At 38.0% G+C, this 20,658-nt stretch overlaps 1 protein-coding gene across 1 annotated transcript; it reads right to left on the bottom strand.

The window, feature by feature from the left end:
* Nucleotides 1-5,187: 5,187 nt before the first annotated feature.
* LOC148657057 (uncharacterized) lies at nucleotides 5,188-19,687 on the bottom strand. Its single transcript, XM_088642810.1, has 6 exons — nucleotides 19,620-19,687; nucleotides 18,243-18,396; nucleotides 15,954-16,114; nucleotides 13,829-14,032; nucleotides 12,844-13,025; nucleotides 5,188-11,929 (listed from the first exon to the last, which is right to left on the bottom strand). Exons 1-6 carry the CDS (start codon nucleotides 19,672-19,674, stop codon nucleotides 6,341-6,343), a joined length of 6,345 nt encoding a protein of 2,114 aa, XP_088498936.1. The 5' UTR covers nucleotides 19,675-19,687; the 3' UTR covers nucleotides 5,188-6,340.
* Nucleotides 19,688-20,658: the final 971 nt, after the last annotated feature.

The following is a 20,658-nucleotide window of genomic DNA, read 5'->3' as shown; positions in this document are numbered from 1 at the left end:
AGCAACTTCCTATTGGAGAACAGGCGCCATGTCGTCACCGCGCCGCTCCCACTCGCCAGTGCGGCGCGACATGCTGTTTCCGCCACGACCGCTAGGGGTCGTCAGCACCAATCGGGGTGTGGGAGGGGGGACGTTTTCCTGAGTCTAGGTTTGCAGTCTCAGTCAGGCTGGTGTGCAGGAAAACGCTTCATCAAGCTTTCATTAAAAAAAAACTCAGAGGATTGGCAGTGTAGTATCTAAGAGCATCAATAACATGTAAAACTCGGTACTGACCTCCAAAAGAGTGACATTTCCACTAGTAAGAAACACTGGTGAGCGAAAAGTTTTGGTGTTATTTTCTGTTTCTGTAATATAGTTAACATCAATATTTGTATATGTAATAAAAAAATACTATAGTTTATTTGTAAAAGCAGAAGAAGATAAATTCCAGGAAAATTCCTAAGGACATTGTTCAGGCAGGAGAGGAGATATGGGAGGTATTTAGATTTTAGAACTATGGATTTATATTTTTGGCTTTTACTCACTTTACACTGTCCAGTTTCATTGGGTATTTTATTTAGCGTTTTGAAGAACAGTGCACATAAAGCTGTAGTGTTGCTCCAAAAAATACAGTATATTTATTTAAAAATGTTTAACATATATTTCAATATAACATGGAAATAAAACTATAAAAATACTCTTTTCAATGATGTGCAGAATGACTGAAAATGCAATACTTTACATTTAAAGTTTTTTTGGTGTTTTTACATTAACGACATTAAGTTTTACATTAACTAGATAATAGATTTTTGTTGTCTACTACAACTTTTATATATATTTACTGTACAATACAGTAAAAGGTGCATTGATAATCCTTCATGAGCAGACAACTACTCCAAAAGAAACATATGGTTTTATAAGCAGACAGTGTGGGTACTGTGGTTTTAGGATCAAATAGCTCAACAAGAAGCACATTCACTGTTCCTTCTTGAGAGATGAGAACAGTATTGTTCCCAGGATTGAGTCAATCCCAAAAGGAAAGAGTGGTGTGGTTTTTGTAAGGTTGTCTGGATCCATCCATCCCTTTTCTAATCCCTTCTTCCAGTTCAGGGTCAAATAACCCTGGGTTAGACGGAACCTATCCCAGCAAGCAATGGGCACAAAGCGAGAGACATCACTGAGATAACGATTCTAATAGTAAACACACAAAGACACATCTCAGGAAGTGTGCTGATGGCACAGCCCTGGACAGCTTATTAAGGAACCCAGAAACCCATCCTGGTCCCATTCTAAATGATTTTACTAAATGGTGTAACAAGTTCTCTTTGCAGTTAAGTGTTTTAAAAAAAAAGGATCTGGTCATCGATTTTAGGAAAAATGCAACACTCCTCCAACCTACTGTAACTAATGGTCAGACTGTAGAAACTGTCAATGACTACTTGGGACTGGTCATAGACAAAACCTAAGCTGGGAAAAATTCTGCAACACCGTTTATAGAAAAGGACAACAGAGACTCTACTTTCAAAGGAAACTAAGCTATTTCAAGGTAAATAGAACCATAAAATCAGTACCACTGATTGGGATAGGCTGGAAAGACGAGTCAAAATAAATAGCAAATTAATTTTATTAGTATAAAATTGTATAAAAGTATTGTAACTATCTTCGCCCTTATCTTACTGTAACACTGCGCTGACTTCTAGGTTGGTAAAGGTGTGTCTGTCATTGTGTTGCTATGTTGAGAGTGTGCTGTAAATACAAAGTTCCCCTGTGGGACAATAAAGCTTGAATTGAATTGAATCGTTTATCACGGAGATTAACTTCCAAAACAAAAACACTCCTCAATTACTATTCATCTTTATTCGTATTAAAGATTAACGCATAGAAGAAATCAAGGCATTGTTTAAAATGCCGGGTTACATTTTAAAAAGCAAAGCACGGGAGGTGTTTAACAATGAAATGATCTTTGATGTTCCACAGACATGAAGCAAAAGGAAAGTACTGTTCCAGTGAACACTAGTGAGATCTACTTTCTTTGCCTGGAAGAAAAGAAAAGCACAAAAGACATATCCTTTGATAAAACCAGGTGTGGCCAAAAGTCTGCCAGTACTGGCAGCTTGCCACACTCTCCCAGTCTCAAAGCTATGAGAGACTCTAGCATACATCATGTAGCTTGATATACTGTATATTGTACTTACTGCTGGGTAAGGTCCATTTTCAACAACAACAACACCTGCATCTGCGCCCCCATTTTTTAGTTGAGAGTCCTAACAAAGAAAACTTACTGTAAGCAAGCTACAGCAGAAGCTACAACAACACAAACCTCAGTGTAACAATCTGTCATTTGGATTTTAAAGGCATAAAGAAATAGCCATGAAGGACAGAATAATCCATCAGAAACATTTGTACCAGCTCTTGACTGTTGTTGATTTTAAAAAGCTAAACATATTTTAAAAGCTATAATCCAATAAAATAACAAATGTAGGTAATTTTCACTTTGTGTGAGCTTTGAATTCTATACAGCCAGGTGTAGGATTTGTTTGTTTTACACCCAGTAATAAACCAACATGTTTAACATCCAGGTAAGTAATAGTATAATGGTTAAAATACTCTATCCCTTTATTTAATTTCCATAAAAGGGGTGATTGACCAGCAGGTGGCAGTGTTACTACACACACACACATATATATATAGTATTTTATTCACACGTTTGCTTTGAAACTTGAGAGATACAAAAATCTTTTTCCCATTTCACATGTAATACTGGGAAATAATTCAGCATGTGCGTTTCAAGAAAAAACCTGAAGTCATTTTATAAGTATTATCAATGAACAGTACCTACCAAGATAGAGGAGCTGAGTTGAAACTCCGATGTGGAGCCAGAGGTAATTGAGCTTTGCAAAAAGACGAAGTTCGGTTTTATGCCTGCTACAAATTCAGCTAAAATCAGTCTTTATTCCTAAACTGCTGTGCAGTTTATGATTAATTCTATTTTAGTTTCTGTGTTCATGAATATGACTGCACAAAGGCCAAGTGGTGAATATTTTACTAATGAAAAATGTAATGTGTTGAATGTAGACCTTCTTCTGTGACACAGAACCTAAGCAAAATGCATTTGAAACAATCAAAATACAGACTGCCAAACAGAAGTGACAGAATCATCCCCAGATGTACACTTTGAAAGGGTCCAGATACACTCCAAATCAGAAGCTTACAGTTTCAGGAAAGCAGCCTACAGTATGAACAGAACAGCTGAAGAGTACAGTGGGACAGGATGGATGTGGAGTCAGTAGATGCAGGATGGCAACAGTTTTAACAGATACTGCATGAAGGACAGAACACATTTATCCCAAGAGTGAGATCCCAAGCAAAAGCTATCAAACAGGATCTCAAAAGGGCGGAACAAACACATTCGGGAAACAGAAAGGCAAAGGAAGCACTTCATGAAAAAGAGCAGTATCCAGCTAAAGAAAAGGAGGACAGTGAATTGTAAGCCGAGGTTTAAAAAGGAAATTAGAAAGGTAAAGAGAGAGATGCAAGGGAACATAGCAACGGAAGCTATAATAAAAACTTAAAATATCTCTCAGTACTCGAACAATAAAAATATAAAAAATACATGTATATCTGGGAGAATAACGAGAAAATTCTAGACAAAGAAAGAGGACATGAGTATGTTGTATCAGCAAATATACAGAGTATATCATCTGCTGAATTTACATTTTCAAAAGGAGTGTGATAAAGTTTCTCATAAAACATTAATTGTCAGACAACAGAAGCTATGCACTGAATGAAGTGTGTTTGGATGCCGAATTGGTTAATGGATAAAAAACCTTTAAAATAGACAAGTATAGAGTATTACATGCAGGTAAGACAAAAATAAACCCACCAAACACAAAATGGGAAACACTGAGATAGAAGAGGCTACTAGTAATTATTAATGTGTCACATCTTCTGCTTTTTATTATTTAAATTGTTCTGTACATGAGAGAAGCTAAAAGATAAAGTTTCGAATTCCATTATATGAGAGACGTTGATAATGAACCCAGATCCCTATCAGCGTATCTGATGAATACATTAAACAAAAAGACGCATAACTACTGTTGTATATAACAATGCATGATTTTGTATTTTAATATCATTGTTACCTACTACAACGCATTTCCTCCACCAAAAAATAACCAGCTTTATGCCAGACTGGGACAATAATGTGGATTTTCTGCATGCTCATTGTCTGACATTGCTTGACATGTTAAGAAGCTGCCTAGCACCAGTGCAGGCAGAATGATGACTAAGTGTGGACATGTGGACTGTGATTGTTGCTTTGCTTTTTACCCCCGGAGATAGGCAGCTATCTTAGGTCAGATAGCTTAGGTCAGATCTTAGGTCAGATCACTGCATAGCAATAGGTTTCAGGTTTGAAATGTTGAATCCATTTTTGGGAAACAGTGACTCTGTCATATCCTATTTGATACTGTATCAGCTTGCTCAGTGATTACAGCATTCACTGCCTGTTGATTTCCCAATCCCTGGAGCAAATCTGTAATGCTTTTTTGCTCTTTTTTTAAACATACACAGACCCACTCTTACACACTGGTCTAGGTCATACATTTTATTCCCGTAAAGTATTTTTTTTTGCCATTTTATGAATTTACACAACCTCCTCACCATCCTTTGTGCTAAATCTTATCTACCACTCTCCGTCCTCAAACAGCCTTTCCATCTGTTAAGTCATTTCGAATGGGAAACCAATGCACCCTAATGAGTGAGATGGGAATTAAGCCTCCATTTGTCATCAGCTGAGGACAGCTAGCGTGTCAGATACTGTTTGCCGTGTATGGACTAGATGGTTCCACTTATGTAAATTATCTGGTCTCTTTTCAGACATGCCAAATACTGTATGTGGTGCTTGATTGCTGACATGTGGGTGGAATCACAGATCAGCTATCGGAGACGTTGGCCTTTAGTAACCATAGCAAGATAATGACACAGGCAAAAGATAAACTTGTTAGAGACACGTTGCATAACTGGACATTGGTGAGATTGAAATTAACATCTATGTACTGTTGCAATTATACTTCATATTTCAAATTTGGTAAGTGAACAGATTTCCTATTAGTATTTTTGCAGTTTTACATTTATAATAGATGTCTAGCTTGAATTTTGAATAAGGGCAGAGGGGTTTGTACAGGTCTAGACAGGAGGACACGAGTCTTTTGTGTGGAATCTGTGGATCATTTATTGACAAATCAGGGATTGCTCAGTGTTAGAATCACCATTATATGTTACGCCTTTACCAATTTTTATCACTGTAATTATACATTTTGTGAATAACAAATTAAACTTTTAATAGTTATCTTATCTGTTTAATTTATGATGCTTCTTTCAGAAGGCAATTCATAATCACTTGGGAAGAAGCCCATTCAGGTTAACCCATACCTGTATTTCAACACCATGGCAAATGCAAACTGTGTGATCTGAGGGTCCCAAAGGTCACTCTTGATACACAATGAACCAAATTTTATGGTTATATAGAAGTAAAGGTTATAAAAATAGACAAATCAAATGTACACAGCCAATTAGTGACTCCATCCAATAAATGATTAAATCTATTTAGAAGTATTCAATGGTATTCAGCGATTCATATAAAACATGCTTTCAGCTAGCCCTGTTACATATGCAAACAATAAGGCTTAGAGCAATTTTGAATTTATCATGTATATGTGCTCAATACTTGGTAGCGTAACAATTTGTACCAATATTACTACAACTAATATAGAGTTAATGTTGCCCCTGAAGGAGAGGTGTAGTTTAAAGGTTTCTGGTTTCTCCAGCCTGGCTTCCAACTTCTTAATGGAATTATAATTTAGTAGAATTAGTCAAGAATATTTTTGCTACTGATTTACAATATACTTAAAATTTTCAATAATACAGGTGGAGACCCATGATTACAAACTAAGTGCATAATAAATATTATAATTAATAGAATGCTATTGGGTCAAACACTGTATTTCCAAATATAAAAAGCAGGTGCTTATAGCAAAAACTGTCTGTTTTTAGAGGATTAACGTATATGTGATGTATATACCCATCATAGTAATTTAGGTCCTTTAGTTGCTAGTAGCAAACCTTTCTGCAGATTAATTAGATCTAGCAACAAAAGGGATTTGTTGTTGTTTGAAAATGAATTGTAACTGAGGGGATTCATAAGCTTCATCTTTGTAACCATTCCATAAGGACAGTTTCTGATCCTCATTTTGCAATCGGCTCTCTGTATCTTCTCAGAGAACTAAAGAACACCTTATTATCAGGCCTTATCATCAGGTTAACAAGCATGAAAGAATTAATGTGTAGTTTGTTTAAATATTTAAAATTGTGTGAACTCATAATTTCTACTATTCTCAGTTGTGCTCAAAGTAATTTTCTGATCCTCATTTTGAAATTTTCTCTCAGTGTCTTCCTGGAGAACCAAAACTAGAGAGGAAACCGTTGTGCTTGGATCGAGAAGTTTAACAAGGGGAACATTCACGTTTCTATCTTGAAAGATGCGGTTTTGCAGCGTCATCGCTAACATTGAGTCAATACCCAATGCAGAAAGTCCTGTGTCGCTTCTCATCTCAACAAGATCAACATTGCCTACTTCACAGAGCAGAGACTTAACATACTCATCAGGTGAAGAGGCAAGAGTACTTTCTCCTACCTGAGGTTCAGTTTCTCTTGTGTTTTTCAGTTCTTCTGTCACCAAAGCCTGTAAGCGCATTCTTAAAGAGGCATTTTGAGAAAGAACATTATTGCTTAGGTTCTTGAAGCTGAACTTGCACACAACCTGCTGAGCATTGTTCTGCAGCAAGCAGTGTTCAAGACACTCGTGAATCTCTGGTACTTCCATGATCATCATTCCCTTTGTCTCAAGAAATCGCTGGAAATGTTCCTGGTTAAGCAGGAGACCAAGATTCAAAGCCCCCCAATTAATGGACTGCCCAGAAAGTCCAAGGTTTCTCCGGTAATGACAGAACACATCCAGAAATGAATTTGCTGCTGCATAGTTTGTTTGAGCTGAATTCCCAATAAAGGAGGTAATGGAGGAGTAACACACAAAATAATCCAGTTTACAATATCTTGTTGCATAGTGCAGGTTCAACACACCATTAACTTTAGGTCTCAGAACTTTTTCAAAGTGTGATTTTTCCAGAATGTCAATTAATCCATCACGCAAGACAACTGCACTGTGGAAAACCCCTCTGATGGGACAAGAAGGAAACCTCTGTCCAATGTCTTTGATGGCTTTCATAACATCTTCAGAAACTGAAACATCACACTGCAAGCTGATTACAGAAACCCCGAAATGGTTCTGCAGATCAGTGATCTCTATCTTCTTTTCTGCTGAAGGAGCACTTCTGGAAAGAATGGCAATACACCCCCCTCCCCGTTCTACAATAAACTTTACTGTCTCAAATCCCAAACCCGAAAGCCCCCCTGTCACTATATAAACTGAGTTTTGCTGGAAAAGCTGCTTTTCAGTCTCGAGCACTGGAATATCAGAAATATTCTTCTTTGGTGCCGATTCTAGAACAACTACAGGCATCGTCTTACAGGAGAAATAAGATTGAGACTCATCAAGAGCTAGAGAATCAATACTGCCAGATGTCACCCTTTGGAATGTTACACTGTGGAAATCTAAAGATTTCTTGTCCAAATTCAATGACTTTATCCATTTATAGATTTTTGATTTCTGTTTCTTAAGATGGGCCTTTTGAAAAACATGAAATACCTGAAGGAGCTGAATGCAAACATTTTCATTTTTACTTGGAAAGATTTTCTGCGAGAAAGCAGGTGACAGCTGATTATCACAGACAACAATGACGTGTTTGGCACTAGAAACACTACATGCCTTTGCAACTGAATCTGCATCAAAGGGAGGCAAGAAAACGAAAGCATCACACCTGTTTATGTTCTGTAACAGTCCACTGAACTGTGTTCCAACTACAGCAACCCATCCTGATTTATTAGCTGCAAGCACCAAAACCTGGAGTAGGCTTGACTCTGGTGCAGTGCAGACAATGCCCAGCTTCCTCTGCTGTTTCAGTCTGGGCAATGCACAATGCAGGATTTCCCAAGACAGTATAAAGAAGGATAAACATGGCACTTCCATTAGAAAGGGGAATTTCTTTGTATTATAGCACACAGCTTCAGGAATTGTGACTTTGGAGGAAGCAACAACAGGGTAGCAGGACACAATGTGATCTCCTACTTTCAGTTTGCTTACATCACTACCCACAGCTGTAACTTTACCACTAAAGTCGAGTGCTAGGAGTTTGTGGTTTTGAGATGCGTGTTCACTCCAGTATATCGTCTGGCCAAATTCCAAATCCGAGAGACTGACGGGAAAGTAATCTGAAGAGTGAACACACATTGTATTCATCTGAACCTCAACACATTGTGTCATAGAAGGCTTCACCGTATCAGTGGAGGGACTGGCACTCAAGCCTGTCATTTTGTATGGATTGTCAGTCTGCAGAATGAAACATTCTGGATCTGAAGACAAGACCTTTCTTTGAGTTTTCCTTACATTTTTAATTACTGTGCGTGTAATTTCAGTTGTGAAAATCTGGCCTTTGCTTATTACAACTTCTGGGTACCTGTGGCCTGTGTGTGAATTAATAATCTTAGCCAGTGCTGTAATGTCCTCACTACTTACAGAACCAATATCGATCAGCTGGAATGTGAGACCTGGAATTTCTGCTGCACAAGACCTTGTCATGCCAGAAAGCACAAAGCCTGGGCTAATGTGGTCAACTGTGTTCTCTGTTGATCTGTACGTGATAGCTCTGATGAGATTAGGGGATTTTTTCTCTTTCATTGTTTTAACAATCTGGCGGTAAACTTCACAACAGCAAACCAAGCACTCAAGAACCTCCTCTGTTGTCAGATTATTGAGGTTCTGAATCCCCCACAAGAACAAAACCTCTTTGTACTGCCTGCCTGGAACATGTAGTTGTGAAATCAATGCAGGAAGCTCACGGTCTGCAAATTTCCCAGAGTCTTGGAAGGGAATGTAGGTACAGCTATGATGTAAGTGCTGTTGCAAGGCCTGGGCCACTCCTAACTGGTCTGCAAAGACCAGAGCCACTGACCTGTGGCTAGAGTTGAAATCCTCTGAAACTGTTGTCAGCTCGTTGTGAAAGAAGTATTCTTCAGAAACTGAAAATGTATTTTTTAAAAATGTAATCCTCACATGTTTAAGTTCAACTAAAACACAGCCTTCTTTGTTTGTGAAGCAACCACACACCTCAAGATAGTCAGAGTTTGCTTTGGTTGTCCTTAAATACATCATCATTTCCTCCTCCAATGGCTTTACAACTGTTAGGCTGCCTATGGCTGAAGGAAACCCAGGTCTTGCCTTAAATCCGTTCGCTGCTACAACAGCGGTCATCTGTAAGAAGTAGTCTAACACTACAGGGTGTATGCAGTAGTCATGCAGCTGGTTAACAGTTTCATCTGGGACCTTCACGCTCGTGAGAGCTTCCTTGAACTCTTCCCCATAATGCACATCTCCAAGGTTTCTGAAAACTGACCCATACTGGAATCCTACCTGAGAAAGTTTTTTGTAGACATCCCCTGACTTTACTACCAAGGCACATCTTTTGAAGATAAGGTCCAGTAAGATTTTCTTTTCTTTAATAGTTTGTTCTGTGCTACGCTCAATTCTTCCAGATGCATAAGTGGCTACTGCAGACTTTACTTTAAACATCATTGCATTGCCTGTTGGTTCGAGCTGTACTTTCATCTCAGGTGAGTTTTTGCTCACAATGAAAGGACTCTGGAAATGAATGGTGAGCTGCACTGACCTGAGTGGTACTTTTGGTCTCACACTGGCCATGAACGATCCCAATCCCACTTCAACATAGAAGGCACCTGGAACTATAACAACACCATTGTTTTTGTGTTCAGATATATAAGACACAGAGTCTCCTGAAATGTTGCAACTGAATTCTTTGTCGTCGTTGCCGGTCTGCATCAGCACAGGGTGATTGGAAGCTGACACAGTTTCATTGCCCTTCCTTACCAACTCAAAGTACACCTCTTTCTTCAGACTGTCAAACTGATATCTTGGAAATGGTGTTGGTATTGTCTCACATCCTTCAAAAAGTTGTTCCCAGTTGACTTGCAGGCCCAGCTCAAAAAGGTTTGACGTGACAGTGAGCAATGCCTCGTGGTCTTTGTCTGGCTGCACGGATGAGAATACCGTGGCCTCATTCCCTAGTGTCTCCAGGATATTCCTCTGCAGTGCTCTTCTTGGACCAATTTCTACAAAAACTACATTCCTCTTGTCTTTTGCAGCAGATTTCACTGCCTGATCAAAAGCTACTGGCTCTCGAATGTTTCTCGCCCAGTATTCGCCTGTGATAAAATCACCTGGAGAACAAACGTTTCCTGTCACAGTTGAGAACAGCTCTACCCCCATTGGTTGTTGTGTCAACATGCCGATGTTCTCTTCAATTGGCCTTAAAATTGGATCCATCATGTGGCTGTGGTACGCAGCTGGAACGTCCAAAACATGAAGAAATAAATTCTTGCCGCTGAATGATGTTTTCAATTTCTGATGTATACTTTCAATAGCATCTGCATCCCCTGACAAGGTGCATGATCTAGGGCTGTTGTAGGCAGCAAGACAAAGCTTCCCTGAATATGCGGGCATGAGTTTTGAGATCTCTGTCACACTTATGTTACTGACCACAAGCATTTTCCCGCCAGTCGCTGTGGCCTGAAGAGCACTGCGGAAGTAAATGACCTTAACTGCGTCCTCCAGGGACAGCAGTCCAGAACAATGTGCAGCAGCCACCTCTCCCACAGAGTGCCCAACCATGGCGTCTGCTTTGACACCCCAGTGCTTGAAAAGGCTGGCAATAGCAACCTGAACAGCAAAGAGAAGTGGCTGGACAACATCTGGTTTGGAGTAATCATCGTTGTCATAATCACTGTCCAGTTTCTCCAGGAGATTCATGCTCTTATAGTTGTGGAAAATCTCATCTATCTCTTTCACCTTCTCCCTGAAAACGCACTCCTCTTGTAATAGCTGCTTGCACATCCCTCGGTAAGTAACTCCATTGCCACAAAACACAAAAACCAACCTGGGGTTTGACTTTGACTGAGCAATGCTCTTGGTTGTTGCAGATTTAAGTTGCTCTACTAAATTACTGATAGAAGATGCAACAAAGGCTCTTCTGTATCTGTGCCTCAAGTGAGTCCTTCTACATGCAGATGTATAAGCTAGAGCTTGTAGATCGAGTGTGTTGTCATTGCTGATCTTTTGGACTGTGTCTTCCATCATCATTTTAAGAGATTTTTCTGTGGTTGCAGACAGAACAAACAGTTTGGGCGCAGTGTGAGTGCTTGACCTAACATCTTGCTGTTGTCTGTACTGCTTCACGACAGCATGAGCGTTGGTGCCTCCAAAGCCAAAGTTATTGATGCCTGCAGCCCTTCCCAGCGGACCAGTCTCTACCCACTTCTCTGCTGCGGTGGGGACTTTGAGATTCAGGGCTTTGGCATCGATGCTTGCGTTGTCCTCAGAATAGAAGAGGGAGGGGACAATGGTTTCATGGCGCATCATCAGCAGGACCTTGACGAGCCCTGCCACCCCCGCTGCAGACTCGGTGTGCCCAATGTTACCTTTCACAGAGCCGACACAAAGCGCTGGGGATCCTGGGGGGCGGACTTTGGCTATGACGTTGGAGATGCTGCCAGCTTCTGTGGGATCTCCTGCCGGGGTTCCAGTCCCATGAGCCTCCACGTACTGGACATGTGATGGATCAATCTGTGCAGGGTAAATTGTGCGAAGGAGCTCCTGCTGTTGGGCCATGGATGGCTTGGTGATTGGGGTGACAGAGCGGCCATCTTGATTTACAGCAGTGCTGCTTACGATGCCCCACACGTGGTCAAAATCCCTCTTAGCCTGTTAATAGTTAACAGCACAATTTGTATTCATTATTCAACTTTCTGTGTTCCTATAATTGCTACAAGTATATATAATCATATATATGATTATATCACTGTTTCTAAAACATTATATTTTATATACTTTATTATAAACATTGTAATACACCGCCATTGTAAACATTTCCAGGGAAATTAGGCTGATAGAGATGGAAAGAAATAATGTAGTAGGAATTGTAAATAAAAATTAAAGGTTCTATCAGTATAACAACAGTGAAAGAAGCATTAACTATTAAGTAAAATGGAAGGAAAAAGAAGGCTCCATATCTGAAACATTTCTTCTCTTTTCAGCATGGAATAAATATTTACTTGTTCCTTTGCCTTGTTCACTAATTGCAAAGTCAGTAAAGAGCCTCAGGCAGTGGAAATACAATTTTCTATATTAAGGACTGCTAGTATAAAAGAGACAATTAATTCAGACACTGTAGATTTTCAGCACTAACCCCCAGGGCCTGATGGTATCATGCAAATTGTAATCAAGTAAGCTAGAATTATTATTCAGAAGCCAGGAGTTATGTGAAGTGAAAAATTCCTATGAACACAAACCCCAGTTGTATATGGGAAACTTGTTAACCTTTAGCTAATCAGCTACTATATCTTTGATCAGCAAATTTCTGGATTTTAAAGCTCAACCTACACTTGATTAGCACATGTGCTAGTTGAGTCATTAAAGAGCCTAGAATTGTAGCTTTTAATTTTTTTTAATTTTAGCCTTTAGCCTTTTTTCAAATTTAATCTGAATAACATCCAGTTAAATTCTACTGTGCACCCCTTCACCTTTAAAGCAAATGTAAAACAGGTCAGTAAAACACATGAAATTAATTAGCAGCTCAATCACAGCAGGTTTATTTAGGGAGTGTGGGAACATCTCACCTTTTGCAGGGGCTTCAGTAAGACAATCCCACAGCCCTCCCCTCTTCCATAGCCATCTGCTTTGCTGGAGAAGGGCTTGCTGGTGCCTTCAGGCGAAATCATTTTTGCTTTGCTGAGAACGACAAACACTCGTGGCTCAATAATGCAGCTGACACCTCCACAAATTGCCATTTCGCAGTCCCCTAGAAAACAATAATCAGATATCCTGTGAAATGAATTGAGCCCTATACAGTAAATACAAAGGAAATACATACATAAAACGTTATTAAATACTTCAGATACAGTACGCCTATTTTATAGGGGATTGGAACTGATACTCCATAAAGAGATTATAATCATGGTCAAATATTGGAATGTAAAAGTATATACAGTATATGTAATAGAAATAGTTGTTTTAACTATCATTTTACTCATGAGGGTCAAAGATTGAAAGTCAGGTAATAGCTGTTCATTTTTCAAGAACTTTCTAGACATAAATACATTACAGAATCAAGCAGCAACTTCGACTCAAGGCTAAAATGGGTCTCAATAAGCTGAAATAGCCTGTTGCCTTTCTCATTTTGTTTGTAAATATAACCGGTTCATACACAAATTCCAAATCATTTTCACCAAAATGAATCTAGGCAATATGTTTCTTTATGTCAAGTGAGCAATAAAGCTAAAGACTTCATACAAAGATTGCATGAAAACAAACACATTTTTGACAATTAATAGAGAATCCTAACTTGTACATTTCTGCTTGCCTGTGTTTATAAGTCTTGTATCCTTCCCTTTGCATATCTCTCTTCTTGCATTGGCTCCAGTATCATTCTCTGCATTTCCTAGCACAGCTGGAGTTGGTGACTACATACATTTCACCAAACTAAAACTAGGACTGTAGGTTCCTAGAATCTAGAATAATAAGCTTTTTGTCTTCAACTTATCCACAGAGAACAGCCATCTCCCTTCACCTGCCATTGTGTCTCCTCTTTCTTCGAGCGGTTACCTTGTCTGATGGCCTGGCAGGCAGAGTGAAGAGCCACGAGGGAAGAGGAGCAGGCGCTGTCGATGGCGAACGAGGGCCCCGTGAAGTTGAAGGTGTAGGAAATCCGATTGGCGGCGATGCTCATTGCTGTCCCCGTGCCATTGTAGTGGTTTATTGTGGTGGGACTGTTGTTTAAAATCATTTCATGATCTCTGTTCATGAGACCTGAGTGAAAAAGAAATCAGCAAGGTCTACCAACAGGGGAAATCAAACATGATAGAAATTGCTGTAAGATAGAAACACAATAAACAAAAGGAGCAAAAAAAACTTTTGTGGAATAAAGAAAGAAACAAGGTTGAACAACAATAATAATAATAAATATTCTAAACAATATACAAACAATAACAAATTCTAAAAGGAAAGAATGTTTTAACCTTTAAATTCTGAGTGCAGAGCTCTCAGTGTACAGGTGCAAAGGAACAAGTAGAGGTTAATTCCACACTGCCTGAAGATCGCTCCACCAATATAGTTTAAATGTAGTTTTGACTTCTGTATTCCTACTATTGCGTTCTGTTTGTTCCTGTTTAGGTTACTTACTAATTAATATTCTGAAGTACTGTTACCCACTCAGATTTCTTTGTCTGTGACTTCTAATTGCCCCATCCTCTAAAATTATTCTTCACAAGTTTTTTTTCCCAGTTTATTTATTATCTGCAGCGCTTTCTTGAAATATCTTTTTAATAGCCTATGCAGTGTTGTGAGAGGTCTGACCCCTGTCCTTACAAATTGTATTGTATTTTCTAAACTAATGATCTCCTCTAAATATATGTTTGTTTTCAGGTCAGTAATAACTGATTGGTTGTAAATATTTATACTTATAATAATATTGGAAAGTATTAAGTTACTAATACATGTTATGTGTGATTTTTTTTGTTTAATTATTAATGAATGTTTAAATCTCTTTTTATTATTTCTAATGATGAGAGTTTTTTACTACAGTGTGCTATTTTTTTGTGTATATTAACTCTGGGATGCTTCAGTTCCAAATAAGATGTTAGTATTACTGTCACGCCCACAACTAACCAGATTCCAACGCGGAAACGTCCTCACTCTCCTCGCACTCAACCCCTGAGCACTTCTAGCAGACAGCATCGTTCTGACCCATCAACCACTCACAGCACTTCACTAATCACTGCACCTCTCACCTCCCGTAATACTAAAACTCGCATTACCCTCTGCTCACTGCCCGGTATTGGTCTCTCCTTTAGGAGCTCTCGTCCAAGTTAATAATAATATTAATTGCTTACACTTATATAGCACTTTTCTGGACACTCCACTCAAAGCGCTTTACAGCTAATTGGGACTGCTCTCTACCACCACCAATGTGCAGCATCCACCTGGATGATGTGATGGCAGCCATAGTGCGCCAGAACGCTCACCTCACATCAGTTTGAGAGGAGAGCAGAGTAATGAAGCCAATTCATAGATGGGAATTATTAGGAGGCCATGATTGGGCCAATGGGAAATTTGGCCAGGACACCAGGGTTACACCCCTACTCTTTTCAAGAAACGCTCTGGGATTTTTAATGACCACTGAGAGTCAGGATATGTCTCATCCAAAGGACGGCGGCTGTTTACAGTATAGTATTCCCCTCACTATACTGGGGCATTAGGACCCATACAGACCACAGGGTGAGCGCCCCCTGCAGGCCCCTAACTAACACCTCTTTCAGCAGCAACCTTAGTTTTTCCCAGGAGGTCTCCCATCCAGGTACTGACCAGGCTCACACCTGCTTAGCTTCAATGGGTTGCCAGTTGTGAGTTGCAGAGTGATATGGTTAGTTCTCTAATCTGTTTGGATTTGAACCTTGGATCTTATCTTTGACCACGGCTACAGTACACACAATGTGTGAATCCCAAAAATTAACTGGATGTTTTGTTCATAAATTTGTCATATTTGTTATGTAGTGCCTTATTTGTGACTGTATAATTAGAATACACAGGAAAAGAAACAATAGATTTACAAAAAGAGGAGAGAAGAAATACACTCATCCATCTGTTTTCTAACTTCTATATCATGTATAGGGAACGCTGAAGTCTATCCCACCAGCCAATGGGCACAAGGCAGGAAAAAGAAATACAGTACCAATGTAAACTCCTGTTCTGGTTCCGCTGGCTTTCTCCATTGGTATTCCAGCATCCTCCAGGGCCCTGTAGGTGCACTCCAGGAGCAGTTTCTGCTGAGGATCCATGCGGTCAGCCTCAGCCTCGGTAATGCCAAAGAACTTGTGGTCCAATGCGTTGAACCTGGAAGTTGTAAGACATAAAAATAGTTCAGGTGGGTAGCTGCGTCAGCATGCATAGTCTGCAAAGGAACAAGTAATAGGTTTATTCTGTGCTGAAAGGAGAAGGGAGAAAACACAACGTATCGGCCACAGCTGAAGAAGGCTACACAGCTGATATGTTGTGTTTTCTCTCTTCTTTTTTCAGCATGGAATAAACCTATTACTTGTTCCTTCATAGGATAAAAATGGTCATATATTGAATATACAATATTGGAAAATAATCAATATTGAATAGTAATATAAAAAGACCTCACCTTTAAGGGGAAAACTATTAATGTTGGGTAATTTATTTTTAAATATGCCACATAGATTAATGTAACAGTTGAAAAATAACATTTCTCTTTAAAAACTTCATGACACCATGATTAAATTATATCGAGGCTAACTTAATAATTAAGCTTTAGTTTGACTGCTTGTATGAGCCAGCCCTTAAATACATATTCTGTTCAAATTAGGTAATACTTGACTTCTGTAAAGAAGAAAACTATGTCCTCTCTCCCACTGCTCTGGAGGACAAATAAATATTCAATTATTGTCAAGAATTCACATAAAATCAAACAGTAGAAACAAATAATTAATTAATAGTTTAATTCCTGAGTGTAAAATGTACAAATGTAAATATTGAATGTTCTATACCAATTCATGATTAATACTTAACAAGTCTGCCCAGGTGATGTTTTTTAATGAGGTCTGAAAACTCCACTGAGAGAGAAATGAGCTGAGAGCTCATTTTATCTTTGTCTACTGGGCGATATTCTTTTTTGGTAAAGACAGAGGGAAGAAATAAATTGTTTAGCAATTTGTTTAATTAAGTTGGGTCCTGCAATGGAGCATGAAATCTCAGAACTTGTGGACCCAGCCAAGAATGACTGGGTTGGGGGGAAAATCTGTTTGACCATGCTTTTGTGGTTGTTATGCTGAATATGTCTTTATATTCATCTATGTCTACAAATGTCCCACTATAAATATGAAATACCACTGTATGTCTACAATTGTTCAACTGTATATTTTCAGTGATTAGGTGAAATTATGTTTGGAAGCATCACAAAATTTCTCCAGATTGCAAGAAAGTATTGAGCAGAATTCTATTTCTATACATTGTCTCTCTTAGCATGACAGTTTCTTAAAGCTAAGGTATTGTGCTATAGTGGTTCAGCATAAGACAGCATTGTTTGCAGACACACGATCAGTTTGTTCTTAAGAAGCCAGGATTTTGTGGGGTGTATCCACTTTTAAGCTGCATTCTCATAAATGGTGATTGGTTTTGACATTCTCTGATAAAGTGGCAAATCCACCTTGCAGGTTACTCATTGTTATGTCATTGTGTCCCTGTCATTTTATTTTTGAATGGTGTCATCTAGTTGGAGTGAGAGCCCAGCAAACTGTGTGGTGCCTCCGTTTGTGGGTATCACTGGTGGTTTCAGGATGGACCCAGGTTATAGTGGTCTGGTTTGAATATTGGTATGCCTGTGTATATCAATTATCAGTGTCAATTTCTCAGAAACATTCCCAAGGATAATACTCAGAGACATTGACTAGTTTTGGATCTATTTTGAAGGCAACAGAAATATTATTAGATGTTCGAGTACAGAGTGGCGTCAGCATGTGTAAGCTGCAAAGGAACAAGTAAATTTAAAAGAAAGGAAACACAAAGTTCTTTAGGTGGCCAATTTTACCTTTACCATTGCCTTACAGCGTGTAATGACACCAGAACAAGGCTCTACAGCCAAAATGTCGTGTTTCCTTTCAGCATGAAATTAACCTTAACCTCCTCCACAAGCCTGTTTCAGGCGCTATTTAAATATGTTTACCTGCCTAAATTGTTTGTGAACAGATGTTTGTATCAATATGAAAAATAAAGTATGCCAAGCTGTCAAATCAATTAATTAACACAGATATATTTATTAATGATCAAAAGGATAGTCTGTTTTCCCAAGAATAATGCTAAATAAATCTGGAAATACCTAAAGAATTTTTAAAATTGAATTTCTAATTTGATTGCATTTGGGGAAAGCTTAAAATTTCAGACAAACATGACTTAACAAAGGGGTTTGCGAACTTGTATTAGGCCCTGTGACAGACTCTCTTACCCATCGATGAGAGCAGCTTTAGCGGTCCGTGATTTTCCTGCCTTGCTGTCATCAGGATCGTTCCAGGACTTGCTGTTGAACCTCTCATTCGGGATCTCCACTGCACAGTTCCTTCCCTCCAGAAGAACCTTCCAGAAGTTGTCTATTCCCTCGCCTGTAAAATAATAGATTGGATAAACAATGCTGATGATTGGATTTTCTTTTCTCTCTTTTCACTTTAGTTTCTAAAACATTTGTAAATGTGTTTTTCAAATTCATCAGTTCCAACAGGTTCCCTGATATAATGTAAATAACATACGGAAAGCATGCAACATGGGAATGAATATGTTAGCTATGTTAGCACATAACACAAATATAATAGTCATTATACTACTTAGATTTCAGTAGTTCTGTTAAATTCCAATTAACACAACAAAATAACATCTATAAAGGCATAGTGTATTCAATATTTTAGTATGTGGTGTTAACTCTCCTGATGGCAGGAGATAGGAAATGCCTGTCCTAGCTATAAGGTCAAAACGGCAAAAAAAAACTCAGTTTAGGAATGAACCAGGCTGCTGCAAGGGTGACAATGGGGAGGAGTTAGGTGTGAGAGAAAAGATTTGTGCACAGTTGTGGACAGCAGGTGAATATTGTAAGAGAGAGAAGTTAGAGAAATTGAGAAATTACAATTTGACACCTTCCCAACACCATTTCTGGAATTCTGAGATGAGAAATTCCTTTTCAGCTGATATGTTGTACATTACTGAAGTATGAAATAGTTCAATCTGAATCTTCACTCATCAGTGATTTAGCATCATTCTTGTTTTCCTCTCAACTTCCAAAACTACACCCTTTTAGATATCTACTGTATATGGGTGGCCTTATAAATGTGTAATGCTCTATATTCAGATGTTTCCCTATCTACACGTTATGAAAAAGACTGAGCATGTACATAAATAGTAGAAAAGCAATGATGTTCTTGCTCATTTGATTTTGATGTCCCCTATTATATCTATACCTGTGATTGGTCATATTGTTTTATAAATGATGGTATTAGGTATCCCTTCATCCAAGTACCAGAAAATGTTCTATGAAAAAAACAGCTCACAAAAGTCCAAAGTCCATTGCTAAATGCTAAAATTAAACTTACACTAAAGAGGAATGAAACACAAAAAAAGAGATCAATAATATTCAGAAGTTATGGATTGTTTGCTACTTTGGCTTCAGCTTTATCATCTACAATTCATATAAAATTAAGCTGTGATAAGGCTATATTGTTTTTGTCAGTGTATCTAATAAAAAACTACAAAAAAGCCAATAGGTCATAGATTTCTTAAAACAATTATATGTACGGTAAATATAAATACGGCAATAAAAAAATGTAATAATTCTGACCTCCTGGAAAATTGCATCCAATGCCTACAACAGCGATATTTTCTGCTTGTTCCATGATGCTTTCTTTGCATTTTATCCATCCATTCTACGGTCTAAAACAGATTGAAAAGGGCATTTTCTTCTATAAAGCAAAAATTGTGAGAATAAATACATAAAAAATAACAATTTGCAATCAGTACTTAATTCAAATACATTCTTCACTAAAACACAAATTCTTTTAAAATGTCCGGACTATTCTGATAGCTTTACATTGTGTCTGTATAAATTCAGACACAAGGCTCTCTCTTGTTGCAAACATTTAAATATTCACCATGTGCACAAAAAATTATTTATGCAAAAGAACCTTTTCAGTATTCAAGTAGTAAAGTTAATTACCAGCATAGTAAATAAATGAGAAAATATTTTTTTCCTCATAAATGCATCCATAAACTGCATTTTTTGTTATTTTTTTACTTTGAAAGTTAAGTTGTTAATTTGTCAGGTACTGTACGCCCAGAAGCATTTGTAATTTAACTTTTTTAATTAATTTAACACGGTTAAAGCTGATTTAGAAACACTTGTGAAAGTTAAGACATAATACAATAAACATTATAAATATATAAATCCATTTTTAATAATCATGTCTTAGTATTTTGCTGACCATAAGCATACAAATGATCTAGTCTTTTTAAAACATGAAATATCTCATTTCAAAATATACGTCTGTAAACAACTACATATCCTGCTCTTATGCTCCTTTTATTCATAAACGCTGATGAGCCATTTCATTTTTTATGAAAAAATTCCTAACCATGTAAATTACATATGGTTCAGTTTTAAAAAGAAGCATAATTATTATGTAATATGGCATGTTTAACATTTTCTATTTCATTTATTTATTTAAACATCACATTTTGGTTACGATGGTTCTATATCTTTTTTGTGCATAGGAAATATTGCTGTCCAAAGATACACATTTATAATTATATAGTTTCTCAATATGGTGCAGCACAGATGTAAATCTTATTATAGACTTACTTACCTTGTGTTCTTTTTTCCT

The sequence above is a fragment of the Lepisosteus platostomus genome, chromosome 8, assembly GCF_059453375.1.
Source record: "Lepisosteus platostomus isolate fLepPlt1 chromosome 8, fLepPlt1.hap1, whole genome shotgun sequence".
Taxonomy (NCBI): Eukaryota; Metazoa; Chordata; class Actinopteri; order Semionotiformes; family Lepisosteidae; genus Lepisosteus; species Lepisosteus platostomus.
This window is presented reverse-complemented; position numbering and strand designations above follow the sequence as displayed.

Bases quoted from the DNA above. Each gene is read 5' to 3' on its own strand.
- LOC148657057 (XM_088642810.1), bottom strand. From the start codon at position 19,674: ATGGAACAAGCAGAAAATATCGCTGTTGTAGGCATTGGATGCAATTTT. The intron at 18,397-19,619 runs GTCAGAATTATT...ATTATTTTACAG, and splicing joins TGGATGCAATTTTCCAGGAG to GCGAGGGAATAGACAACTTC. The intron at 11,930-12,843 runs GTGAGATGTTCC...AACTATTAACAG, and splicing joins TACTGAAGCCCCTGCAAAAG to GCTAAGAGGGATTTTGACCA.